The sequence below is a fragment of the Chrysemys picta genome, chromosome 7 (genome assembly GCF_011386835.1).
Source record: "Chrysemys picta bellii isolate R12L10 chromosome 7, ASM1138683v2, whole genome shotgun sequence".
NCBI classification, from domain to species: Eukaryota; Metazoa; Chordata; order Testudines; family Emydidae; genus Chrysemys; species Chrysemys picta.
The window spans coordinates 819,923-846,493 of record NC_088797.1 but is presented as its reverse complement, the minus strand read 5'-3'; the positions used below and the strand labels follow the sequence as shown (position 1 = coordinate 846,493).

Below are 26,571 nucleotides of genomic sequence, written 5' to 3'. Positions count from 1 at the left end.
TTGCCATTCTCTCTCTCGTAAGTCTTCTATTGAAACCACTTGGGTCATTACACAAGGCCATCCAGGCATCTGCTACAACAGTAGTAGATCTTTGTCCAGCAATAGAAGCTACATTTGGATCAACCAGAGAGCTATCCATTGAAAAAGTACTGGAAGAAGAGAAGACTTCAGTCCAGAAGTTGACTAACGAAGGCATTTATATTGAATCCTTAAGTGAAGAAGACAAGAAGTGTTTGTTAAGGCAACTGAAAAAGTACACAGGCTTGATTCTTAAAAATCTACAACAGCAACTTCTAGATTCTACTCAACCTCTATGTAGCTTTTACAGATCCCTGTCCTATAAAACACCGACAGTTGAGTGGAGTGAGGCACTACCAGCAATGGGGCTGCCATGTGCTCAGGACGGAATAGAGAATTTGAACACAGAGTGGAATATCATGTGACGAATGAAGATTTGACTTCAACTTCTTTTTTATCATCACTAGTGGCTCGACCTGATCTTTGTGCTGTTTCCTGGGATGAAAGAAGTAGGAATTCATCTCTTGCTCCTCCCAGTCACAACAGCTACAGTTGAGCGTTCTTTTGCCTCATTGAATAGAATTTTGTGTTCTGAAAGAAGTCACCTCCTGCCAGATCATGTGAATGAACTAATGAGCACATCAATTGAAGGAATGGAAGTACTGGACACATGAGAAGCCACCAAACATGAACGCATTGCATTCAAGGAGTTCATTAACAGAGTTGTGCAAAATTATAACAAGAAACCCAAGAAGGACGTAGATGTCGTGCTTCATAGAATGCTTGAGTAGCCAACTTTAATTTGTGTGATTCTTTCAAAACATGAGTTAAATCTAATAAAATGGTCATGAAACAGTTTTCACTTTTTACTATGGTGCCATACAGCCCACCGTCATCCTCACAGTCTCACCCCTCATCAGCCCTGACCCCACCCCTGTAAATTCAAACACACCCCCCCTAATTTCAATTCCTGGGGAAAACACTGATGGACATTGGACTAACCTATGGAATATATTCAAGTTGCAGTGCAGGGATGTCTAGGTTGGATATTAGGAAACACTATTTCACTAGGAGGGTGGTGAAGCACTGGAATGGGTTCCCTAGGGAGGTGGTAGAATCTCCTTCCTTAGAGGTTTTTAAGGCCCGGCTTGACAAAGCCCTGGCTGGGATGATTTAGTTGGGGATTGGTCCTGCTTTGAACAGGGGGTTGGACTAGATGACCTCCTGAGGTCCCTTCCAACCCTGATATTCTAAGATTCTATCATTATTTCTAAAAGAACTTTTGGCAACTACAAACTCACCATCTCAGCTATGGATCTGGCCCTCAGTAATTGAACTCAAGTCTGTCTGTAAATTGATCTTTCAACCAACTCTCTCTCTCTCTCTCTCTCTCTCGCTTCTTTTTTAATACATTTTAGTTTAGTTAATAAGAATTGGCTATAGCATGTATTTTGGGTAAGTTATTATTTGACCTGGGTGTGTGGCTGATCCTTTGGGATTGGGAGAAACTTTTCTTTTTATATGATGAGATTTTCAGAATTTATCACCATATGTTTGACAGGTGTGTCTGGACGGAGGCCTGAGGCTGGGCATTTTAAGGGAACTGCGTTGTTTGGACGTCTGAGTAACCAGGGAGGTAACACAGAGGCTGTTTGGGGCTGGTTGGTAAATCTCAGTATTGGAAGATCCATCAGCGTTTAGGGTTTGTCTGCCCCGTTCTGTTTGCAGTTCACCCTGATTGAGTGACCTCAGCTGGCTCCCACAGGCACCGGTGTCACAGCCGGGCCCCCGCCTGGCCTAGCACAGCCCGACCCCACTCATGGCTGGGCCCCATCTACTTGCTTCTAGCCCGGAGCCCAGAAAACGCCCACGCACCATTAGAAAAATAACTGGCCTTTATTGGGCGTGTGGGGCAGTGTCCCGCAGAGCCCGCCACAGGGCAGGGGCCAGGCCCTGCCAGCATATGCTCCAGCCAGGTGCCAGTGGAACCTTGCCCTCCGTGCCCAGCCCAGCTGGTGCAGAGACAGTGGCAGACACACTCTGGCTTGGCAGGAGAACATAAGAATGGCCCCACTGTGTCCGGCCAAAGGTCCATCTAGCCCAGTATCCTGTCTGCCGACAGTGCCCAGAGTCTCAGTGGACAGAGTCTCAATTACGTGGAGCCCATGGGTGGAAAGAGCTCGCCAGCCTCACTCTTTGCACCCATCAGTACCTGCCCGCTCCCAGGCAGGGCGGACGCCTGTGGTGGGCAGTGCCCATCGGGCTCCTGCAGCTGGCACTCTCGGATGGCGCGCTGCAGGCTGTCGCTGATCCACAGGGAGTGCTTCTTCAGGCTGCTCTTCTGTTCCCTGCCAGCAGCAGTGCCAGCCAGCGCCAGGAGGAAGGTGGGCAGCTGGGAGGGCAGTGTGAAGATGGGCACGGAGCGGAAGAGCTCCGGGATGTCGGACGGCTGGAGGAGATCCTCAAAGCAGGCAACCAGGTACCGGCCCCCAGCCTTGCCAGCCAGGAAATCGGGGAGGATGCAGTTGAGGGAGGCCGAGAAGGCGCTGCACGGATCATCCCGGGGCAGCAGTTCCCCCGGCTTCCAGAGCAGCCACTCCGTGCACCTGGCCACGGCGCCCCTGGAGAACAGCAGGACCACTGTGCCGCCCTCCTGTAGGACCCGCAGCCGCTGGGCATGGAACCACTGCATGGGGCCGATGGCACAGAGCTCGGCCCGGCTCCACAGCTCCACTGACACCGCCAGCTGCAGCCGTGTCAGGGCGCAGGCCAGGGTGCTCACCAGCCGCTCAAAGCCGGCGTGGTCGGGCGAGTAGAGGATCAGGGCGCGCCGGCCCTGCAGCACGCCTGCAGGGACAGAGGGCTGTTAGTGCTAGACAGGCTGCGTATGGCCCAGCAGCCCAGTCGCCATCCCCTGCCTGACCCCATGTTCTGGCAGCTCTGCCTGGCAGGGACAGAGCCCTGGGCGCAGGGTGGTGGGGCCCTGCCCCCACCCCAGGCCCAGATGTGAGGGCCTGCGTTCCCAGCTGCAGCACCCCAGCCTGGAGAGCTGCGCCGGGACTCCTGCTCCTCCTCGCTGTCCTGGCCCTGGCCCCAGGCGCCCTGAAGCTCAGCACCCCACACAGACCTGCCACAGGGCGCCCTCTCCCCAAGCACTCACCCCCAGGGCTATAATCCTCCTTCAGCATCTTCAGCCACCCTGGAAGATGAAAGGGGAGCCATGGTGAGTTAGCAGGTCGGGCCCCGCTCCCGCACCCACCCCAGCAGAGCCAGGCCCTCAGAATCTAGGGTGCAGGGCAGAAATAGGTGGCACACACCCCAGCTCTGTCTAAGGTACGTGTTAGATCGGGGGGGACACACTCTCCTCACGGTCAGTGCTGCCCCAATGCCCCAGTGTGCTGCTGGGAGCCCTCTGCTCTCAATAGGGGGCGCTCTCCCCAGCAGTCGGTGCTGGCCCCAGTGGGGCACTAGGGGGCGCTGTGCTCTCCGGACGGGGCTCAGTAGGGGGCGCTCTCCCCAGCAGTCGGTGCTGGCCCCAGTGGGGCACTAAGGGGCGCTGTGCTCTCGGGAGGGGGCTCAGTAGGGGGCGCTCTCCCCAGCAGTCGGTGCTGGCCCCAGTGGGGCGCTAGGGGGTGCTGTGGGACTCAGTAGGGGGCGCTCTCCCCAGCAGTCGGTGCTGGCCCCAGTGCCCCACACGGCCCCAGGGATCGGTGGAGAAGGGCACTGGGCAGTGCAGGGAGTGGGGAGGGCAGCGCTGTACTGAAGCCAGGACGGGGTTGGGGGGGGCAGCGCAGCCCGTGGGACGGGGGGGGGAAGCTCTCACCTTTCAGATTTTCCTTCTTGAGCAGGACCAGGAGCAGGATGCAGAAGGTGCTGAGGAGAACCCCCAGCCAAGCCAGCGCCCAGTGGGCCCGGAGATCTGCCAGTACACAGGGGTTCGGGTTGCCAGGTGTCCCGTATTCACTGCCCCTGCCCTGAGCGCCAGCTCCGCAGCTCCCACTGGCCGGGAACCACAGCCAATGGGAGCTGCGGGGGCGGTGCCTGTGGGCGGAGGCAGCATGCACCAAGCAGAGCCACCTGGCTGAGCGTCTGCCTAGGAGCCACGGGACATGTCACCACTTCCAGGGAGCCCCCAAGGTCAATGCCGCCCAGTACCCGCACCCCTCCTGCACCCAACCCCCTGCCCCAGCCCAGAGCCCGCACCCCTTACCTCCTCCTGCACCCCAACCCACCGCCCCACCGCAGAGCCCGCACCCCTTACCTCCTCCTGCACCCCAACCTCCTGCCCCACCCCAGAGCCCGCACCCCTCACCTCCTCCTGCACCCAACCCCCCTCCCCAGCCCAGAGCCCGCACCCCTCCTGCACCCCAACCTCCTGCCCACCCCAGAGCCCACACCCCTTACCTCCTCCTGCACCCCAACCTCCTGCCCCACCCCAGAGCCCACACCCCTTACCTCCTCCTGCACCTCAACCCCCTGCCCCAGCCCAGAGCCCGCACCCCTCAACTCCTCCTGCACCCCAACCCCCCGCCCAGAGCCCGCACCCCTTACCTCCTCCTGCACCCCAACCTCCTGCCCCACCCCAGAGCCCGCACCCCTCACCTCCTCCTGCACCCCAACCTCCTGCCCCACCCCAGAGCCCGCATCCCTTACCTCCTCCTGCACCCCAACTCCCCGCCCCACCCCAGAGCCCGCACCCCTCCTGCACCCCAACCTCCTGCCCCAGCCCAGAGCCCGCACCCCTCCTGCACCCCAACCTCCTGCCCCACCCCAGAGCCCGCACCCCTCACCTCCTCCTGCACCCAACCTCCTGCCCCACCCCAGAGCCCACACCCCTCATCTCCTCCTGCACTCCAACCCCCCGCCCCACCCCAGAGCCCGCACCCCTTACCTCCTCCTGCACCCAACTGCCTACCCCACCCCAGAGACCGCACCCCTCACCTCCTCCTGCACCCCAACCCTCTGCCCCAGCCCAGAGCCCGCACCCCTCATCTCCTCCTGCACCCCAACCCTCTGCCCAGCCCAGAGCCCGCACCCCTCATCTCCTCCTGCACCCCAACCTCCTGCCCCACCCCAGAGCCCGCACCCCTCATCTCCTCCTGCACCCCAACCCCCTACCCCACCGCAGAGCCCGCACCCCTTACCTCCTCCTGCACCCCAACCCCCTGCCCCAGCCCAGAGCCCCCTCCCACAGCCTGAACCATTCATTTCTGACCCCACCCCGGAGTACACTCCCCAGCTGGAGCCCTCACCCCCTCCTGCACCACAACCCCCTGCCCCAGCCAGATGAAAATAAGCAAGGGAGTGAGGGTGGGGGAGAGCAAGAGACGGGGGGCGGGGTGGAGTGAGCAGGGGTGGGGCCTCGGAGAAGGGGCCGGGCAAGAGTGTTTGGTTTTGTGCGATGAGAAAGTTGGCAACCCTAAGAGGGGCAGGTGGTGCTCAGGGCATGGGGGTCAGGGCTAGGGCCCCTGGTGGCAGCAAATTATCCCAAGGCGGGCTCGAAGGACACCTTTCCCTGCTCTCTCGAGAATCGCCGCGGGCCCAGGGAGCGCCTGGCCACGGGCTGGCACCTTGCCTCCGGCCCTCCTCTAAGCCCTGCCCCCTTCCAGGGAGCTGTACCCCATCCCTCCCTCCCTCCCAATGGAGCCCCCTTCACGAGGCAGGCGGGAAGGCTGGTCCCTGCCCTCTCCCTGTGGGCTGGGGGTCCAGCATCCCCCTCCCCCACACTGGCGCCCATGGGTCCAGCACCAGTGGCTGAGCGCCGACCTGCATTGTTCAGCTCCAGAGCACAGAGGCCCTGGCTCAATGGGGGCCAGGCAACCGTCCTCCCCTCCCCCCCTGTCCTAACATACTCACACTTCTCCAGCGAGCAGGCCCAGCCGGTGCCCACCACGCTGCCCTCCGCAGGCCAGACCTGTGGAGACAGCTGCCGGTTACTGACCCATCTACCCCCCTGCGTGTGACAATACCGCTCCCCCACGGCACTGACCTGCACACACTGCTTCGACTGCACATCCCATCGCAGCTGCTGCTCCAGGGCCCCCACCCCAACTCCCTGCAAAGGAGGCAAAGGAGGCAAAGGATGAGAATGGTACAGGGGCTGCTGGGGCCGCAGCCTGCGGGCAGGGCCTGGGGAGGGGGTCCCTGTGGGCCCTGCCCGGGGTTCCTGCCCTCCATGGAGCCACAGAGGGCAAGGGGCTCCTCACCATACAGGTGGAGTTGGCCAGTGGAGTGCAGGTGCCTCGCTCCACAGCACAGAGCAAGATGTTCCCCTGTGGGTCCCTGGTCTCCATCAGCAAGAGGTCGGCCGGCTGGCCCCGCAGGGCACCTAGGGCACCTAGGGCAGAGGAGAGGCTGAGGGGGCACCAGGCTCAGGGGAACCCCAGCCCAGCTGGCTCCCCTTAGAGAAGAGATGGCGTCAGCGTCCCAGCGTGGCACTCACCTTCCTGCAGGCACTGCATGAGCTGGACCTGCCCACCACTCCACACCTGGAGAGACAACAGAGCAACTAGTCTGAGTGAGGGAAAGGTGTGAACGGGGGGGGCATAAACCCGGAACAGGGAAGCAGCTCCGAGGGCACCCGGGCAGTCCTGGCCCAGCCCGGAGGGAGCGGGAATGCGGAGCCCCGGCCCTATGACGCTGCTGGGGGACTGCGGGGTCCTGGCCCAGCCCGGAGGGAGCGGGATTGCGGAGCCCCGGCCCTATGGCGCTGCTGGGGGGTCTTAGCCCAGCCCGGAGGGAGCGGGAATGCGGAGCCCCGGCCCTATGGTGCTGCTGGGGGGTCCTGGCCCAGCCCGGAGGGAGCGGGAATGCGGAGCCCCGGCCCTATAGCGCTGCTGGGGGACTGCGGGGTCTTGGCCCAGCCCGGAGGGAGCGGGAATGTGGAACCCCAGCCCTATGGGTCCGCTGGGGGGTCCTGGCCCAGCCCGGAGGGAGCAGGAATGCGGAACCCTGGCCCTAGGGCTCTGCTGGGCGACTGGGGGGTCCTGGCCAAGCCTGGAGGGAGTGGGAGTGCGGAACCCTGGCCCTATGGCTCTGCCAGCTGGTGCCCCCTGCCCAGGGTCTCCTACCTGGACACACAGGTTCGGATGAGGCTGCAACGTGCCAAACTCGTGGAGACCCTGAAGGGAGGAGGGAGGGGCCATGACATGCCAACCCCAGCCCCCGAGCACGCACTGCTCCACCGCGCCTCTGCTCCTGCCCCCGATGCCCATCCCCCACCCCTCCCCTTCCCCAACCTTACCTGACCCATCCCCCCACCTCGCCCTTCCCTCCCCCAAACGACTGCCCCCTTCTCCACCCGCCCCGGCCAGCAGACCCACTCACAGGCACGGTGAGGGCCTGGCGCAGGTGGGGCAGCTCATGGCAGGGCCCGGTGCTCTTCAGCCTCCAGCAGGGCACGAGGTCGGCTGGCACCATGCATGGCGCCGACACGGAGCAGCTCAGCTTCTCCCCAGTGAGATACAGCTTCAGCTGGGCCTGTGCCCACAGCCGGGTCCACGCCGCAGGCTCTGCAACAGCCATGGGGCAAAGGACTCAGCCCGTCCCGGGCACACCCTCACCCACCCGCCTGCACTTCCCCACTCCCTCTCGCTGCCAGCAGCGCCAGCCTGCTCTATGCAGGAGACAGCCTGGCACAGCTCACTACCCTGCCCACTACCTGACCCTGGCCCCCAACACCCGCCCAGAGCCCCCCAACACCCGCCCAGCTCACAGATATAACACTCCTGTCGAGAGTCCCCCCAACACCCGCCCAGCTCAGATATAACACTCCTGTCGAGAGTCCCCCCAACACCCGCCCAGCTCACAGATATAACACCCCTACTGAGAGCCCCCCCAACACCTCCTCAGAGCCCCCCAACACCCGCCCAGCTCAGATATAACACCCCTACTGAGAGCCCCCCCAACACCTCCTCAGAGCCCCCCAACACCCGCCCAGCTCACAGATATAACACCCCTGTCGAGAGCCCCCCCAACACCCGCCCAGCTCACAGATATAACACCCCTGTCGAGAGCCCCCCCAACACCCGCCCAGCTCACAGATATAACACCCCTGTCGAGAGTCCCCCCAACACCCGCCCAGCTCACAGATATAACACCCCTGTCGAGAGCCCCCCCAACACCCGCCCAGCTCACAGATATAACACTCCTGTTGAGAGCCCCCCCAACACCTCAGAGCCCCCCAACACCTGCCCAGCTCACAGATATAACACCCCTGATGAGAGCCCCCCAACACCTGCCCAGCTCACAGACATGACCCCCCCACACACACACACACACGACCCCCCCACACACACACACACACAGGGCACAGACAACCCAGACCCCCGCAACTCCCCTCCCGGCACACGGACAGGAGCCCAGCCCCCCCGCACACCCCTCCCCGAGACAGGTGTAGATGACTGTGGCCTAGTTACCCTTAGTGAAGGGGCAGAGGCTGGTCCTGAGGGGATCCAGGATATCTGGCCAGACCTGGGCAAGAAACAGTGAGTGACAGCACAAAGTGATCCCACCCCACACCCTGAGGACAGCGCCCTCTGCTGGTCCCCCCACTCCGCCCTGGGAAACCCCTGGACTCCCAGTGCCCCCCACCCTCGGGACAGCGCCCTCTGATGGTCCCCCCACTTTGTCCTGGGAAACCCCTGGCCTCCCAGTGCCCCCTGCTGGGCCCCCCACTCTGCCCTGGGGAACCCCTGGCCTCCCAGTGCCCCCCACCCTGGGCATAGCACCCCCTGCTGGGCTCCCCACTCCACCCTGGGGAACCCCGGGCTCTCAGTGCCGCCCACCCTGGGGACAGTGCCCCCTGCTGGGCCCCCCCACTCCATCCTGGGGAACCCCTGGGCTCTCAGTGCCTCCTGCTGGGCCCCCCCACTCCACCCTGGGGAACCCCTGGGCTCCCAGTGCCCCCACCCTCGGGACAGCGCCCTCTGCTGCTCCCCCCACTCTGCCCTGGGAAACCCCTGGCCTCCCAGTGCCCCCTGCTGGGCCCCCCACTCTGCCCTGGGGAACCCCTGGCCTCCCAGTGCCCCCCACCCTGGGCACAGCACCCCCTGCTGGGCTCCCCACTCCATCCTGGGGAACCCCTGGGCTCTCAGTGCCCCCTGCTGGGCCCCCCCACTCCACCCTGGGGAACCCCTGGGGTCTCAGTGCCCCCCACCCTGGGGACATCGCCCCCTGCTGCCCCCATAAGTGCCTGCCAAGCGCCAGGCCCCGAGGGGAGCAGCTCCCAGCCCAGGCCCTACCTGCAGACAGAGGCAGGGCAGCAGCTGGGCGGAGGGCAGGCTGTAGTTCTGAAGCCCCCTCTGCAGACAGAAACAGAGGAGACATTGGTCACCCGCCACCCAGCCTGGCCACCCCCTCACCGCCGTGCAACTGCCAGTGCCACAAAGTGCCCCCATGGCACAGAGCGGGAAACTGAGGGAAGGGCTCAGCCCAGGCTGCTGGGACAGAACCCAGGAGTCCTGGCTCCCAGCCCCTGGATCTAAGCTCTCGACCCCACTGCCCTCCCATGGAGAGCTACAGGGAATAAAGCCCAGAGTGCCGCTGGGGGCCAGCGTGGAGGTTGTGGGGCTGGGCCACGGGGAGGTCCAGAGGAGGGGGGTGGGGGGATGAAGGGCAGGGGGGGCAGGGTACGAAGTGGATAGGGAAGAGGGGCTCTGGGGCAGGCCCCTCACTCACCTCTATCCTGAGTCCTTCTTCTTGATGTGTCTGGTTCCAATAGAACCACACGAAGAAGTTCTGCCCCGCGGGCACGTCCTGCAACTGTACCACCACGTGCTCCGGCCCCACGAAGATCTGCAGCCTGGGCACTGCCATGGGAGAGCGAGTGAGACCCCAACCCAGCGAGCCCAGCCCCAGAGAGCCCCTGTCCCAGGGACCCCTCACTGCCCCAGGAACCCCCAGCCCAGAGAGCCCCTGTCCCAGGGACCCTCCTCCTCACTCACTGCCCCAGCCCTGCCAGGGCCTCAGTGGGTGACCCCCGAGCTCTCTGTGCCCAGCTTCCCCTGGGCGGAAGGGCTGGAACTGACCCAGCTGCCAGGCCCAGGGGGCCACGTGAGATGGCCCCATGGCAATGGGCTGCAGGGGGGTGTCTGGCTCCCACAGATGCTCAGCAAGGGGAGCCCATTAGGGAGTTGGTGACACCTGCATGAATCGGGCGTCACAAGCTCCTACCTTGGCACACCCGGATGGCAGCCCATGCTGCAGGCCAGGAACAGTCTGGGGAGAAGACAGTGCAGGGGGTCAGCAGGGGCCACAGACCACTCTGGGGACAGGGGGAGGAGGGGGAAGGGCAGGGAAAGGGGCCCCCGGCAGTCATGGGGGGAGGAGCCGGCAGCCATGTTGGGTAGGGTTACCATCCGTCCGTATTTCCCCGGACATGTCCGGATTTTGCGTCTGTAAATAGCCGTCCGGGAGGAATTGGTAACATGGTTAAAATGTCCGGGGAGGTTTTCTCCCTCCCTCCCTTCCATGCAGAGTGTGGCTGCTGATTGGGCGGCTAGGCCGATTGACCCACTCCCATTGGCCTCCAGCAGCCAGAGCCCTCCCCTGCTCCCCCCTCCCTCTCTCTGCAGCCCTGTGTAACACACAAACCGACCCATGTGGAGCCAGAATGGTAAGAGGAGTGGGGGGGGGCAGTCAGGGAGTGGGGGAGTGTTGGATGGGTCCCCAGCCTCCACCTGCCATCCCCCCTCCGCACGTCCCCCCCCTCCGTGGGTCCCCCCTCCCTCCCTGCCTCTCCCTTGTCTGCGTGTACTGCCAGAGCCAGCAGCAACTGCTGTCTGCTGCCCCCGGGTCCTAGTGCCCCCATCCACTAATGGGAAGACAGGCTGCCCTTACCCTGCCCTTCCACCCTAGCCCTGAGCCTCTCCAACACCCCACACCCCCCAGCCCCAGCCCTCATCCCCCCACACCCTAATCCTCTGCTCCATCCCTGAGCCCCCTCCTGCATCATGAACCCCTCATCCCCAGACCCACAGCCCTCACCCCTGCATCCCCTCCTATCCCCAAACTCCCTCCCAATCCCCCTCCCCCTTCCCACACACCCCCTCCTGCCCTCAAACTTCCTCCCAAAGCCTGCACCCCCTCCCTTTGCACCGCCTCTCACCCCCAAACTCCATCCCAGAGCCTGCACCCCTCACCCCCTCCTGCACACCCACCCCCTGCCCCAGCCCGGAGCCTGCACCCAGCACCCAAACGCTATCCCAGAACCTGCACTCCTCCTGCACCCTAATCCCCAGCCCAGGACCTGCACCCCAGACCTCCTCCCCCCACCCAAACCCCCTCCCAGAGCCTTAGGCAGGTGGGGTGGGGGGTTCTGGGCACCACCAAAATTTCTACAACCCTGCCACCCATGCGAGTGGATAAGGGTCAGGGCAGTCAGGGGACAGGTAGGGTCCTGGGGGGGGGGGGCAGTTAGGGTAGGGGGTTCTCAGCAGGGGGCAGTCAGAGGACAAGAAGCAGGGGGGGGTGGGGTTCTGAGGGGAGCAGTCAGGGGGTGGGAAGTGGGAGGGAGTGGATGGGGCGGGGCTAGGGCGGGGCTTCCCCCCCCCCCCCAGTGTCCTCTTTTTTGTTTGTGGAAATAGGGTAACCCTAATGTTGGGGAGGGAGGGCAGGGAGAGGGGCCAGCAGCAGGTTACCAGTCCTGGAATCCCCCCGCTCCAGGCCTGGGGCTGTGCCACGCTAGCATTGTGGGCAGGCACTCACCGGGCACACGGTGTGTCTGTCTCAGCACCTCCCGGTACCGGGGACTCGTGTAGGACGTGACGTGCAGTTCCCCTTGCAGGGCCGCCTTGAAGCAGTGAAACCACATGGAGCCCTGGGGGAGCAGGGGTCACTCAGGCGAGGGGCCCAGCCCAGCCCCTCCTCCCCCCCGGGGTCACTCAGCCGAGGGGGCCCAGCCCAGCCCCTCCTCCCCCCCGGGGTCATTCAGCCGAGGGGGCCCAGCCCAGCCCAGTCCAGTCCCTCCTCCCCCCTGGGGTCACTCAGCTGTGGGGGCCCAGCCCAGGCCCTCCACCCCAGGGGACCAGGGGTCACTCACTCGAGGGGCCCAGCCCAGCCCGTCCTCCCCGCTGGGGTCACTCAGCCAAGGGGGCCCAGCCCAGCCCCTCCCCCCAGGGGACATGGGGTCACTCAGCCGAGGGGGCCCAGCCCCTCCCTGCCAGGGGACCATGGGTCACTCACTTGAGGGGCCCAGCCCAGCCCCTGCACCCCCCCAAGGGCCAGGGGTCACTCAGCCGAGGGGGCCCAGCCCAGCCCCCCATCATCTATCCTGGGGCCTGGATGCAACGCCCCTTCAGTCCCCACTGGGGAGCCGAGCATGTCCCGCAGGGTCTGGGTCAGTCCGTTCTCCCCAAAGCCCCGCAGGGCTGGGCTCCATACCACAGTGCTATTGGGGCGTGCCAAGGCGCGGGGCAGCTGGACCTCGATGGCGACACAGCGGGAGAAGGGGTTCATCCACACCGAGAGCAGCACCCAGCTCCGCAGGGGCCCTGAGAGAGCAGGGAGCAAAGGGAGCCGTGAGTGGCAGGCAGGGGCCCGGCGGGCAGGGAGAGGGGCATAGGGTCGGTGCTGCCCGCAGGCCCTCACCACTGTCCTGATGTCGCAGGGCGTCCATCCCAGGTCCATCTTGGGTCCCCTCACCTGCGACCTCCTCCTGGGGCCCTGAAACAGAAACAGCCACTCACCAAGCTGTGCCACACAGCCAGTGGGGCAGCGTGTGCCCAGAGCGGGCCCCAGCCAGCCACACTCACACCGCTGGCATCTGGTGCCCAGCCCCAACCCCCCGACCGACTAAGAGCAGACGTGCCTGGCTGGCTCAGCACCCTGCCCCTGGGAGGACAGCCCCAAGCCGCTGGCACACTCACACCTGGGCGGCACAGGACTTGGGCAGAACTGGGCTCTGGGGCTGCCTTTCTGCCTGTGACGAAGTGGAGATTTTCCCTTGTTATTGGCACCCTAACATCAGGCTTGTCTGGTTATGTAGACTCTGTCCTCAGACCCTACGCTACCAGCACTCCCAGCTATCTTCGAGATACCACTGACTTCCTGAGGAAACTACAATCCATCGGTGATCTTCCAGAAAACACCATCCTGGCCACTATGGACGTAGAAGCCCTCTACACCAATATTCCACACAAAGATGGACTACAAGCTATCAGGAACAGTATCCCTGATAATGTCACAGCTAACCTGGTGGCTGAACTTTGTGATTTTGTCCTCACCCACAACTATTTCACATTTGGGGACAATATATACCTTCAAGTCAGCGGCACTGCTATGGGTACCCGCATGGCCCCACAATATGCCAACATTTTTATGGCTGACTTAGAACAACGCTTCCTTAGCTCTCGTCCCCTAACGCCCCTACTCTACTTGCGCTACATTGATGACATCTTCATCATCTGGACCCATGGAAAAGAAGCCCTTGAGGAATTTCACCATGATTTCAATAATTTCCATCCCACCATCAACCTCAGCCTAGATCAATCCACACAAGCGGTCCATTTCCTGGACACTACTGTGCTAATAAGCGATGGTCACATCAATACCACCCTATACCGGAAACCTACTGACCGCTACACTTACCTACATGCCTCCAGCTTCCATCCAGGACACACCACACAATCCATTGTCTACAGCCAAGCTCTAAGATATAACCGCATTTGCTCCAATCCCTCGGATAGAGACAAGCACCTACAAGATCTCTATCAAGCATTCTTAAAACTACAATACCCACCTGCTGAAGTGAAAAAACAGATTGACAGAGCCAGACGAGTACCCAGAAGTCACCTCCTACAAGACAGGCCCAACAAAGAAAATAACAGAACACCACTAGCTGTCACCTTCAGCCCCCAACTAAAACCTCTCCAGCGCATCATCAGAGATCTACAACCTGTCCTGAAAGATGATCCTTTACTCTCACAGATCTTGGGAGACAGACCTGTCCTCGCTTACAGACAACCCCCCAACCTAAAGCAAATACTCACCAGCAACCACACATCACTGAACAAAACCACTAACCCAGGAACCTATCCTTGTAACAAACCCCGATGCCAACTCTGTCCACATATCTATTCAAGTGACATCATCATAGTACCTAATCACATCAGCCATACCATCAGGGGCTCGTTCACCTGCACATCTACCAATGTGATATATGCCATCATGTGCCAGCAATGCCCCTCTGCCATGTACATTGGCCAAACCGGACAGTCTCTACGCAAAAGAATTAATGGACACAAATCTGACATCAGGAATCAAAATACTCAAAAACCAGTGGGAGAACACTTTAACCTGTCTGGTCATTCAGTGACAGACCTGCGGGTGGCTATATTACAACAGAAAAACTTCAAAAACAGACTCCAAAGAGAGATTGGTGAGCTAGAATTGATATGCAAACTAGACACAATCAACTCCGGTTTGAATAAGGACTGGGAATGGCTGAGCCATTACAAACATTGACTCTATCTCCCCTTGTAAGTACTCTCACACTTATTATCAAACTGTCTGTACTCGGCTAGCTTGATTATCACTTCAAAAGTTTTTTTTCTCTTAATTAATTGGCCTCTCAGAGTTGGTAAGACAACTCCCACCTGTTTATGCTCTCTGTATGTGTGTATATATATCTCCTCAATATATGTTCCATTCTATATGCATCCGAAGAAGTGGGCTGTAGTCCACGAAAGCTTATGCTCTAATAAATTTGTTAGTCTCTAAGGTGCCACAAGTACTCCTGTTCTTCTTTTTGCGGATACAGACTAACACGGCTGTTACTCTGGAACCTTGTTATGTTGTATGTGAGTCTTACTGTTTTGCATGAATGCTGTGTGTGCCTCACCTGTGTGTCGCACCAATGTCTGGGTGGTGGGAATAAGGGGGTGTGACTTGGGGGGGCTGTGCCAGCTCCCTGCAGGGATGCTATGGGCGCCCCTTCCTAACCTAAGACCCAGGAGGGGGATGCGACCCGGTGACTCTTGGCCTGGGAAGCAGGACAAAGGCCAGAGGAGGAGCAACGGGCAGGGCAGGGCCAGGCCGCTGGAAGCGAGTCGGTCTCAGCTGGCTTGGGGCGCAGGGGGAGGCAGAGCCCTGGCTCTGGGCTCCCCTTCCCCAAAGATGGTCTTGGCTGAAAGTCACTGATTTCTGTGCTAACAAGCTCTGCCCTACGCTGTGATCCTGTCGGCTAATAAACCTTCTGTTTTACACTGGCTGAGAGTCACGGCTGACTGCGGAGTTGGGGGGCAGGACCCTCTGGCAGCCCCAGGACCCCGCCCAAGCGGACTCGCTGCGGGAAGCGCACGGTGGGGCAGGGGATGCTGGGTGCTCGGAGCTCAGACCCAGGAAGGTGAAGCCGTGTGAGCTCCTTGCCCGGGGACAGTCTGCTCACAGAGAGGAGACTCCCCCAGAGCCCTGCCCAGGTGTGTAGGGAGCAGCTCCAGCATCGCCTGGGTCCGTGACAGCCCCAACCTGCTCTCACCCAGCACAGCCAGCTGCAGGTTGATCTGCACGCAGGGGAAGCAGTCAGATGCCGCTGCGCAGTGCAGCACAGACTCCATCGTCATTTGGGTTGGCACCAGAACTGGACCAGAGGCCAGCTCCACGGCCCCAGGGCTGCACAACACATCGTCCTCTGCAGAGGAGACAGAAAACCATTTATTCTGACACATCCCACCCCACAACATGAACAGACCTGGCACCGGGCATTCTGCCCCCAGCGGGCGTGCGGGGGGACGGCTGGGCACCAGGTGCTCTGCCCCCCCAGCGGGCGTGGGGGCTGTGACAACGTGGGGATTGTCTGTAACACTGTTATGAACTGTGTGACTGTGCCCAGCCCCTTGGCATCACTGCCCCGCAGGTGCAGAAAGATAAAAATGCTGCTCCTCGGGCACTGCAGGAGATGGGAGGGTAGCTGGCTAGGGCATAGGAACGGGGCGTCACGGACTAGCTGGCACCGACCCATAACCACAGAGGACTGGAAAAGACCAGGGGAGCTCCACAGCCTGAATGAGGGAGAGCTGCCAGTGGGACGCTCCGGAGGCTGGACACACGAACTCAGGGGTTGGCAGCAGGCCAGTGGGAAGAACTGGACTCCCAGAGACATGGGTCTTTTACTTTGGACCAGTCATAGAATCATAGAATATCAGGGTTGGAAGGGACCTCAGGAGGTCATCTAGTCCAACCCCCTGCTCAAAGCAGGACTAATTCCCAACTAAATCATCCCAGCCAGGGCTTTGTCAAGCCTGAACTTAAAATCTCTAAGGAAGGAGATTCCACCACCTCCCTAGGTAACGCATTCCAGTGCTTCACCACCCTCCTAGTGAAATAGTGTTTCCTAATATCCAACCTAGACCTCCCCCACTGCAACTTGAGACCATTACTCCTTGTTCTGTCATCTGCCACCACTGAGAACAGTCCAGGTCCATCCTCTTTGGAACCCCCTTTCAGGTAGCTGAAAGCAGCTATCAAATCCCCCCCATTCTTCTCTTCTGCAGACTAAACAATCCCAGTCCCCTCAGCCTCTCCTCATAAGTCATGTGCTCCAGCCCCCTAATCATTTTTGTTGCCCTCCGCTGGATTCTTTCCAATTTTTCCACATCCTTCTTGTAGTGAGGGGCCCAAAACTGGACACAGTACTCCGGATGAGGCCTCACCAATGCCGAAGAGAAGGGAATGATCACGTCCCTCGATCTGCTGGCAATGCCCCTACTTATACAGCCCAAAATGCCATTAGCCTTCTTGGCAACAAGGGCACACTGTCAACTCATATCCAGCTTCTCATCCACTCTAACCCCTAGGTCCTTTTCTGCAGAACTGCTACCTAGCCATTCGGTCCCTAGTCTGTAGCAGTGCATGGGATTCTTCCGTCCTAAGTGCAGGACTCTGCACTTGTCCTTGTTGAACCTCATTAGGTTTCTTTTGGCCCAATCCTCTAATTTGTCTAGGTCCCTCTGTATCCAATCCCTACCTTCCAGCGTATCTACCACTCCTCCCAGTTTAGTGTCATCTGCAAACTTGCTGAGAGTGCAGTCCACGCCATCCTCCAGATCATTAATGAAGATATTGAACAAAACCGGCCCCAGGACCGACCCTTGGGGCACTCCGCTTGAAACCGGCTGCCAATTAGACATGGAGCCATTGATCACTACCCGTTGACCCCGACAATCTAGCCAGCTTTCTATCCACCTTATAGTCCATTCATCCAGCCCATACTTCTTTAACTTGGTGGCAAGAATACTGTGGGAGACCGTATCAAAAGCTTTGCTAAAGTCAAGAAATAACACATCCACTGCTTTCCCCTCATCCACAGAGCCAGTTATCTCATCATAGAAGGCAATTAGGTTAGTCAGGCACGACTTGCCCTTGGTGAATCCATGCTGACTGTTCCTGATCACTTTCCTCTCCTCTAAGTGCTTCAGAATTGATTCCTTGAGGACCTGCTCCATGATTTTTCCAGGGACTGAGGTGAGGCTGACTGGCCTGTAGTTCCCCGGATCCTCCTCCTTCCCTTTTTTAAAGATGGGCACGACATTAGCCTTTTTCCAGTCATCCGGGACCTCCCCCGATCGCCATGAGTTTTCAAAGATAATGGCCAAAGGCTCTGCAATCACATCCGCCAACTCCTTTAGCACCCTCGGATGCAGCGCATCCAGCCCCAGGGACTCTGTCTGAGACACAGGGACAGACACAGAAAGGAAACCAAGCGTCTTCCCGCAGCAGCCTGGCACCTGGGTGCCCTGGGCTCTGGCTGCCCCTTTGCTGCTCTCTGCTGAGCCAGGACTGGAACCCGGCCCCGTCTGCGTGGCACAGGGGGACGCTCCAAGCAGGGGCTCGCTCAGTGGCCTGGCTGGGTAGAGCTCCCAGGGGGTGGCAAGGGCTGCAGCCCGGAGGCTTGGGCTCAGAGCCATTGTTGCCCTTGTTGAAGAGTGTGACCTCTTGGGGGTCTGGCACACTGAAGGGGTAAACCTGGTGCCCAGGCCGGGACATGACCCAGCCCGTCACCCATATGGCTGGCGAGACCACGGGAACTAGCCAGCTGGCATCCAACAAGGGAGAGCAATGGGAGGAAAATGGCCTGTGGCTAACACCACTGCTAGCTCTTCCTCTGCCTGCCCTGGGGTCCCCGCCAGACAGGCGTCCTCACGCCGGGGGTTGGCAGGGGACTTGCCAGCCCGAGAGGCGTCAGGTGTGGAGTCCCTCGGGAAGCAGGGAAGCACTGCTGGAGGAAGTGGCTCACTGCGTGGCCTCCAGGAGCACGCAGACTTCATGGGCAGGACGCACCTGGAGCCATCTGGACGGAGATGCTGGCTAACCCCAGACCGCTACAGCAGCACCAAAGGAGGAAGGAGACCTGGCCGCTGGCCCCCTCGGGCAGTACCCAGTGCTCCTCCCCCCCACGCAGGTGCCCCCCATCCCAGCAAGAGGAGGGGAGGGGCAGGCCCCAGTGGCCGAGGAGTGGGAGGCTCCAGTGCCCCAAAGAGGAGGATGCGCAGGGTGTCGGAGGTCAGGGAACAGAGGCGTCCGTCTGCCCCAGGAGCTGCACTCCCTGCCTGTCACGGAAAGTCACCAAGGCTCATCCGTCCCTCTGGCCACCAGCCCGTGCTGCTCACCCCTGTGAGCACCGCCGCTCCCCGGCCTGCCCCTCGGCAGAGCAGCAGCCCCTGCAGAGCTCTGGGAGCGAGGGCCAAGGGCAGAGGCAGCGCTCGCGACAAGCTCCGGCTGAGGGCCAGGACCCAGGCAGGGCGCTGGCGGGGAGTGCACAGCTGTGGAGAGCTTTCCCTAAGCATGGGGTGCTGGCCTGGGCACAAAGGCTGCTGGGAAGAGACAGGATCCACCTGACCAAGATGGGGAAGAGCATCTTCATGCACCGACTCCCCAACCTAGCGAGTGGGGCTTTAAAGTAGGTTCGAAGGTGCAGTGACAAACGCCCACAGGCAGTATAGAAAGGCCTGAGCAGAGAGCTGGATGCTGAGGGGGGGAGGGACGTGGAAAGTCCAGTAGGGTCAGAGCAGTACTCGGGGGGCTCAACATCTCAGCGTCTGCACGCTAAGGCAAGGGGTACGGGGAAGAACTGGACGTAGCAGCACATCAGCGACATTGTGCCTTAACTGGCCCCACAGAGGGGGCCGTGGGGGGATAAATCTCTGGACAGGACACTGGCACAGAGGGGCACAGCTCGCTCAGGAAGGACAGGCAGGATAGAGAGGGAGGAGGGGTCTACACTTGTTCTGGGGTCCAGACGGAGGTGACAGGCAGGCTGGTTGAAAGTCTCCAAGTAAAGACAAAAGGGGTAAAAAAGAGGGTGGACCTCATAATAGGGGTCTCCTCTAGCCCACCAAAGCATATTTCTAGAACTAACAACAGAAACACCATTCCTGGTAGTAATGGGGGACTTCAGGTCCCCAGACAGCTGCTGGAAAAGTCAAACTTTCCAGTAAGTTCTTGGAATGCATTGAGGACAACCTTTTGTTCTGGAAAGTGGAGAAAGTAACCAGGGGGCAGCCACTTTAGACGGGATTCTGACTAACAGGAAGGAATTGGTAGCGAATCGGTAGGTCAGGGCCCATAGGGAAATCAAAGGAATAAAAGAGTTCAGGAGAGGCACAAATACACAATTACAAGCTATCCCGATGTGAAGGAAAGGATAGGAAGAGTATTCAGAGGCCAGTATGACTCCATCAGGAGTCTTTAATGATCTGACAATCAAAAAGGAATTCGATACCTGGAAAGATACTGGAACAAGTGATTAAATGATCAATTTGTAAGCACCTAGAGGAGAATAGGGTTATAAGGAATAGCCGGCATGGATCTATCAAGGACAACTCATGCCAAACCAACCTAATTTCCTTCTCGGACAGGGTTACTGGCTTAGCGAATGGGGGGAAGCTGTAGATATGGTGTATCTTGATTTTAGTCAAGCTTTTGACACAGTCCCACATGGCAGCTTCCTGAGCAAACTAAGGGAATGTGGGCTAGAGCAGGGGTTCTCAAACTTTTTTCATTTGTAGACCTCTAAAAAATGTCAAATGGAGGTGCAGACCCCTTTGGAAATGTTAGACAGTCTGCAGACCCCCAGGGGTCCGCAGACCACAGGTTGAAAACCACTGGACTAGATGAAAATATAAGGTGCACAACCGGTTGAAAGCCTGTACTCAGAGTAGTTATCAATGGTTTGCTGTCAAACTGGAAGGCTGTATCTAGTAAGAACATAAGAACAGCCACACTGGGTCAGACCAAAGGTCCATCTAGCCCAGTATCCCGTCTGCCGACAGTGGCCAGTGCCAGGTGCCCCAGGGGGAGTGAATATAACAGGCAATGGTCAAGTGATCCATCCCCTGTCGCTCATTCACAGCTTCTGGCAAACAGAGGCTGGGGACACCATCCCTGCCCATCCTGGCTAATAACCATTGATGGACCTTTCCTCCCTGAACTTGTCTAGTTCTTTTTTGAACTAGTGGGGCCCATCAGGGTCAGGCCTGGGTCCAGTACTAGTCAATATTTTCATTAATGACTTGGATAATGGAGTGGAAGGTATGCTTATAAAATCTGCAGGTGACACCAAGCTGGGAGGGGTTGCAAGCACTTTAGAGGGCAGGATTAGAATTCAAACTGACCTTGGAAACATGGAGAATTGGTCTGAATTCAAAAGATGAAATTCAATAAAGTCACTTAGGAAGGAAAAATCAAATGCACAACTACAAAATGGAGAATAACTGGCTAGGGGTAGTACTGCTGAGAAGGATCTGGGGGTTATAGAGTATCACCAATTGAATATGAATCAACAATGGGATGCCCTTGTGGAAAAGGTTAGTATCATTCTGGGGTGTATTAACAGGAGTGTCATATGTCAGACACGGGAGGTGATTGCCGAGCAGAGCGGGACACTGGCGAGGCCTCAGCGGGGGGTCGTGTCCAGGTCTGGGGGCCGCACCGTAGGGCAGATGTGGACAAACTAGAGAGAATCAGGGGAAAGCAACACAAACAATGAAAGGTTTAGAAAACCTGCCCTGTGAGGGAAGGGTTAAACCCAGGGCCTGTTTAGCCTGGAGAGAGGAGGACTGAGGGGGACCTGAGAACAGTCTTCACCTCTGTTCAGGGCTGTTCTGAAGAGGACGGGGATCAATGGTTCTCCATGGCCACGGAAGGCAGGACAAGAAGCGACGGGCTCAGTCTGTGGCCAGGGAGATCCCGGGTAGCTATTCGGAAACCCTTTCTCCCTCTCAGGGGAGCTACGCTGTGCAACAGGCTTCCAGGGGAGGCTGTGGGATCCCCGTCACTGGAGGGTTTCGAGCACAGGTGGGTTGGACAAACCCCCGCCAGGGATGGTCCAGGGTTACATGGCCCTGCCCCAGCGCAGGGGCTGGACTTCACTAGTTGCCCTTTCCAGGTCCCTTCCAGCCCCACTTTTCTCTGATTTCTATTAACTCTGTGACAGGGCATGGCTGGGCACCGGGAACCCTCAGCCCCATTGAGCGGGAGGTTTCCACTGTGCTTGTTGGACAGGCTGTGGGAGCCTAGTGAGGCTGGGGACCCAGACACCAGGGTCACGTGCCCCAAGCCCCGTCTGTGGAGAGAGCGTGGCCAGACCCCTGCTGTGGGGGGAGGGGGGATTCCACCTGCCCACCCACCCACCCACCCACGCTTCCCCAGAAACGGCGCTGCAGCCGCCTCTCGGACAAAGCAATATGGCACTTACCCAGCAGCCGGCAGGACAGGCCCTGCAGGAGAAGAAGGGAAAGATCAGGGAGAAGCCAGGTCCTCCCCATTCACATGCTGCCCCCACTGCATGGAGCCCCCCACAGCCAGCGCCCTGCCCCCACAGCGTCCCCTACTGGGAGCCCCCCCACAGCCAGCGCCCTGCCCCCACAGCGTCCCCTACTGGGAGCCCCCCCACAGCCAGCGCCCTGCTCCACCTCCACAGCGCCTCCTGCTGGGAGCCCCCCCACAGCCAGCACCCTGCTCCACCTCCACAGCGCCCCCTGCTGGGAGCCCCCCCACAGCCAGCGCTCTGCCCCGCCCCCACAGCGCCCCCTGCTGGGAGCTCCCCCCACAGCCAGGGCCCGGCCCCGCCCCCACTGCGCCCCCTGCTGGGAGCCCCCCCACAGCCAGCGCCGTGCCCCACCCCCACAGCGCCCCCTGCTGGGAGCTCCCCCCACAGCCAGCGCCCTGCCTCGCCCCCACTGCGCCCCCTGCTGGGAGCCCCCCCACAGCCAGCGCCGTGCCCCACCCCCACAGCGCCCCCTGCTGGGAGCTCCCCCCACAGCCAGCGCCCTGCCTCGCCCCCACTGCGCCCCCTGCTGGGAGCCCCCCACAGCCAGCGCCCTGCCCCCACAGCGTCCCCTACTGGGAGCCCCCCCACAGCCAGCACCCTGCTCCGCCCCCACAGCGCCCCCTGCTGGGAGCCCCCCCACAGCCAGCACTCTGCCCCGCCCCCACAGCGCCCCCTGCTGGGAGCTCCCCCCACAGCCAGGGCCCGGCCCCGCCCCCACTGCGCCCCCTGCTGGGAGCCCCCCCACAGCCAGCGCCCTGCCCCAGCCCCACAGCGCCCCCTGCTGGGAGCTCCCCCCACAGCCAGCGCCCTGCCTCGCCCCCACTGCGCCCCCTGCTGGGAGCTCCCCCTCACAGCCAGTGCCCTGCCCCATCCCCACAGCACCCCCTGCTGGGAGCCCCCCACAGCCAGTGCCCTGCCTTGCCCCCACAGCGCCCCCTGCTGGGAGCTCCCCCCCCAGCCAGTGCCCTGCCCTGCCCCCACAGCGCCCCCTGCTGGGAGCCCCCCCACAGCCAGTGCCCTGCCCTGCCCCCACAGCGCCCCTGCTGGGAGCCCCCCCACAGCCAGTGCCCTGCCCTGCCCCCACAGCGCCCCTGCTGGGAGCCCCCCCACAGCCAGCGCCCTGCCCTGCCCCCACAGCGCCCCCTGCTGGGAGTCCCCCCACAGCCAGCGCTCTGCCCCGCCCCCACAGCGCCCAATCTGGGAGAGGCCAGGGCTGCATTAGCCAGGGCCCCCCCAGGCCTCCCTCGTTCCAGCAGTGGCTCTAGGCGACACAGCCCTCCTGGGCTCTCTGTGCCCGGCTCTGTGGGGGGCCAGACCAGGGGTCAGCGTCGCCCATGCTGTGTAATGCAACAGAGCAGGGCACCAAGTCCAGTGGGGGGATTAGTGCCAGCCTGAGCCCCACGGCCCAGCCCTGGCCCAGCCCCGCTGGCTCTCTCCGGGCTGCAAGCAGGGTGCTGCAGCCCAGAGCCCGGCTCCTCGCCCAGCCCTGCGCCTGCTGGCCCCGTCTCCATGGCCACAAGCACCAGGCCGGGGTTTATGGCCTCAGTACACAGAGCTGCCAGGCCTGACTGGTTTGTTAGCTGAGCAAACAGCAGCGCCAAGGCCCACACCCAGCTCTCCCTGTCTGGCGCAGGGCCTACTCCACAGCCCTGCGTCAGCGGCCCACCTTCCCTGCCAGTCCCCAGTACCGCGGGAGGTCGCCCCCCTCCAGCGACGATGGGGGGACTGGGCCCCCATCACACTCATCACCTGCTCAGAGAGGCTGAAGGGGCTCCCCCAGGGCCGAGACCTGCAGAGCCCCCCCCCCCTCCGGTTCCGCCCATGCCAGGCCCCTACACCTCCCTGCCTCCTTCCCCCCTGCGCTCTCCCATTGCCCCGGGCCCCCCATCTCATGCCCCAGCCCAGGGCTGAGGGATCCTGCCACTCTCACCACAGCGGGAGGGCAAGGGGGAGGCGTTCACAGGGCGTTTCTCTTGGCAGGTGGTTTGGGGGTGAATTGGCTCTGGGTACCCCCAGCACAGGCCAGCCCCAGGGCAGAGCCTGTCCCACCTCAATCCCCAAACCCTTGGCACCAGCTGGTGGGACACAGACCCACTCAACCCATTTGCTACTGGGGTATCTGTCCCCAGGCAGGGCTCCCCCCTGGGAATTGCCCTTCCCTGCCCCCCTCCTGCCAGGAGAGGGACCCTCTGCGGCAGCCTCCTAGCCAGGGGCTGGACTGGGGCATGGGCGGAGCAGGTGAGGCCAAGGCCATGCCAGGCAGGTGGGCCGGTTACCAGCATAAACAGAGACCCCTGCAGGCCAGGGCTTGAGGCTGGGGTGTTGTCAGGGGGGAGCACCACTATCTTTACTCAACAGCCCCCAACCCGCCTGCACCCCATCAATGGCCCCCCACAGCAGAGCCCCTCCTGAGCAGCAGTGGGGAGCCCCGATCCCAGCTCATACACACCTGGGAGCAGTTGACAGAGTCCGGGCGGGCAGGGAGCCCTGCTCTGGGCAGGAGCAGGAGAAAGAGCCCTAACCCCGCAGCCAGCATCTCCTGGGCCTGCAGGGTCAGAGCCAGCGCCAGGGGCTGTTCCTGCCAGCCATGAGTGGCCCCAGCGGGGAGCCCCTTCCCCTTGCAGAAGCCAGCACCCAGCTCAGGCCTCCCTTCGGGCCAAGCTGCAGCGACAGCGCCTAGGTCCTGAGTCCTCCAGGGAGTAGCCAGTCCCCACGACAAGGGCGCCTGACTCAGGGCTTCCCACTCAGCCCCCAGCCCCAGCCAGGCACGGTGCAGAGGGGGTTGGCATAGCCAGCACAGCCCTGGGGTCCCAGCTGGCTGAACTCCGTTCAGTGCTCTGGTCTGGTCTGTGCTGTGCTGCTCTGCGCACCGCCCCAGTCCCAGTCCCAGCCCTACCCTCTGCCTCGCCTCCCCTCCCCTCCCAGAGCCTCAGGCTGCCAGGCAAAGGGCAGGTGGGTTCAAGCCCAGCTCCCTGCTGCTGCTCCCACACACCTGGGTCCTAGTGCAGGTGCCAGGCGCAGGGCGGGGCCAGCCAGGTTCACACAGGCCGGATTGGGTTCATGGGTAACCTGGCCTGGGTTTAGGGGTGGCGGGGGAGGAACAATCTCTCTTATCTGCTCTGCCTCTGTGGTGAGGGAGAGAAGCTTCGGAGCTGCACAGAGCTCTTCCTCAGGGCTGGGAGAGGGGCTGGGGGGTCCTAGCTACACAAGGGGAAAGGGATTGTTTGTCTTAAGCAGTTCACACGGATTTCCAGGGCCCATTCCAGGGAAGCAGCGGGTTAACTTCAGCCCTCCCGCCCCCCAGTCACAGGGGGAGGAAGCGGGAAAGCAGCTGGGGGCGGTTGTTAGTGGGTTACAGACTGTCGTAATAAGCAGAGTCATTTGTAACCCTTGGATTTGGGATAATTGCAACCTCCTGTCCTGCTGAGCTCTCACTTCCTGCAGCCCTGCGAGGGGGGAGGGTTACTGGAGGGGGCATGGCCTTAGTGCTTTTAAATGATCAGAAGTTTCAGACCCGGACACTAAATAAGAGTCCCAAGTGGATGCTCCCCTGTGGTATTTTTATGTCCTAGCAACCCCTAGCCATTTTCAGAGGTATCCCAAAGCCCTGCAGTCAGAGCCGGCTTTAGGAAGTGCGGGGCCCGATTCAAACAGTTTTGACGGGGCCCCGGTAAGGATGACTGAAAAAAGAAAAAACACGTAAAAAAACATCTGGGGCTTGTACTCACCGGGCGGCACTCGTAGTCTTCGGCGGTTTGTCCTTCACTCGCTCCGGGTCTTTGGTGGCACTGAAGGACCTACTGCCGAAGTGCTGCTGAAGACCCGGAGCGAGTGAAGGACCCGCCGCTGAAGTGTCACCGGGTGAGTAAAAATTAAAAAGGAGCCTCTAGCCAGGGAAGGGATTCTTGGCCACTTGCCCCCACCCTGGCGGCCCTGCCACTGGGCACAGGGCCCTCTGAGGCGCGGGGCCCGATTCGGGGGAATTGGTGGAATTGGCCTAAAGCCGGCCCTGCCTGCATTGCTACCAAAGCTGTGTTAGGAAGGGGGCAGGGAGAGGCCAGTACCTGAGTCCCACTGTCTGTGCTTCCAATGGCTCCCCCGTGCACCTGTCTCCCTGCACAGCAGTGCCGTGCGAATGCTTCGAGCACAGAGGCCCAACCCTGCATGCAGCCACAGACCCCCCAGAACAACAGCATCGGGTCAAGTCATCTCACACTCAGGCTGCTGAACTTGTGACCGGTCTCCCTCCACCTCTGAATCTGGTGTAGGAGAATGTGGTGCTCGCTGAGGTCCCACGTCAGAGGTTCCCGAGGCTGCTGTAGCCTGTGGAACCGCAGTGCTTCCCTACAGCAGCCGTATCCGTGCGGCTGAGGAAGCTCTTTAGCTCCCTCCTATCTGTGGGTAGCAGAGGCCTGTTCTGGGCGACACAGAGCAACGTGCGCCGCCGTGCATCACCCTAGACGTGCAAGTGTCTACACTGGAACTGGTTGTCCCCCCGCCCCCAATGGACGGGCCCCATTACGCCACCAGGGTAACACCAGCTCCCGAGTGGCGCTGAGCCGCACTCGATGTACCAAGGCTGACGTCGCACAAGTGCAGACACTGCGTTACCTATGTCAATCCTGACAGGCCTCCAGCAGCTGTCCCACAATGCCCCACACTGACCGTTCTGGTCACAACTGTGATTGCCACTGCCCATGGAGCCCCCCTGGCCCTTGAAGCCCCTTTTCTCGGTTGCCTCACTTGGTGAGCACACCTCTATCTGCTCTCCAGTGATGTGCACAACT

At 61.0% G+C, this 26,571-nt stretch overlaps 1 protein-coding gene across 4 annotated transcripts; it reads right to left on the bottom strand.

Moving 5' to 3' along the window:
• Positions 1-789: 789 nt before the first annotated feature.
• Positions 790-24,967, bottom strand: IL17RC (interleukin 17 receptor C). 4 transcript variants are annotated; one of them, XM_008173341.4, is made up of 19 exons: positions 24,234-24,963; positions 21,710-21,731; positions 15,494-15,646; positions 12,607-12,681; positions 12,400-12,509; positions 11,725-11,836; positions 10,192-10,236; positions 9,697-9,827; positions 9,261-9,320; positions 8,436-8,490; positions 7,345-7,529; positions 7,089-7,139; positions 6,461-6,506; positions 6,225-6,355; positions 6,008-6,073; positions 5,875-5,932; positions 3,842-3,937; positions 3,179-3,217; positions 790-2,865 (listed from the first exon to the last, which is right to left on the bottom strand). In XM_008173341.4, exons 1-19 carry the CDS (start codon positions 24,318-24,320, stop codon positions 2,171-2,173), a joined length of 2,217 nt encoding a protein of 738 aa, XP_008171563.1. In that variant the 5' UTR covers positions 24,321-24,963; the 3' UTR covers positions 790-2,170. The 4 variants fall into 4 exon arrangements, with proteins under 4 accessions (XP_008171563.1, XP_023965709.1, XP_065408890.1 ...); XM_024109941.3 differs by having other exon boundaries at positions 6,225-6,346; positions 24,234-24,962; XM_065552818.1 differs by having other exon boundaries at positions 5,875-6,073; positions 6,225-6,346; positions 24,234-24,967.
• Positions 24,968-26,571: the final 1,604 nt, after the last annotated feature.

What these genes read in the sequence shown, in the direction of transcription:
- IL17RC (XM_065552818.1), bottom strand. Translation starts at nt 24,320, where the DNA reads ATGCTGGCTGCGGGGTTAGGGCTCTTTCTCCTGCTCCTGCCCAGAGCA. An exon ending in ACTCTGTCAACTGCTCCCAG is followed by an intron (nt 21,732 to 24,233) that starts GTGTGTATGAGC and finishes CTTCTCCTGCAG; the next exon opens with GGCCTGTCCTGCCGGCTGCT. An exon ending in CCTGTCCTGCCGGCTGCTGG is followed by an intron (nt 15,647 to 21,709) that starts GTAAGTGCCATA and finishes TCTCCTCTGCAG; the next exon opens with AGGACGATGTGTTGTGCAGC.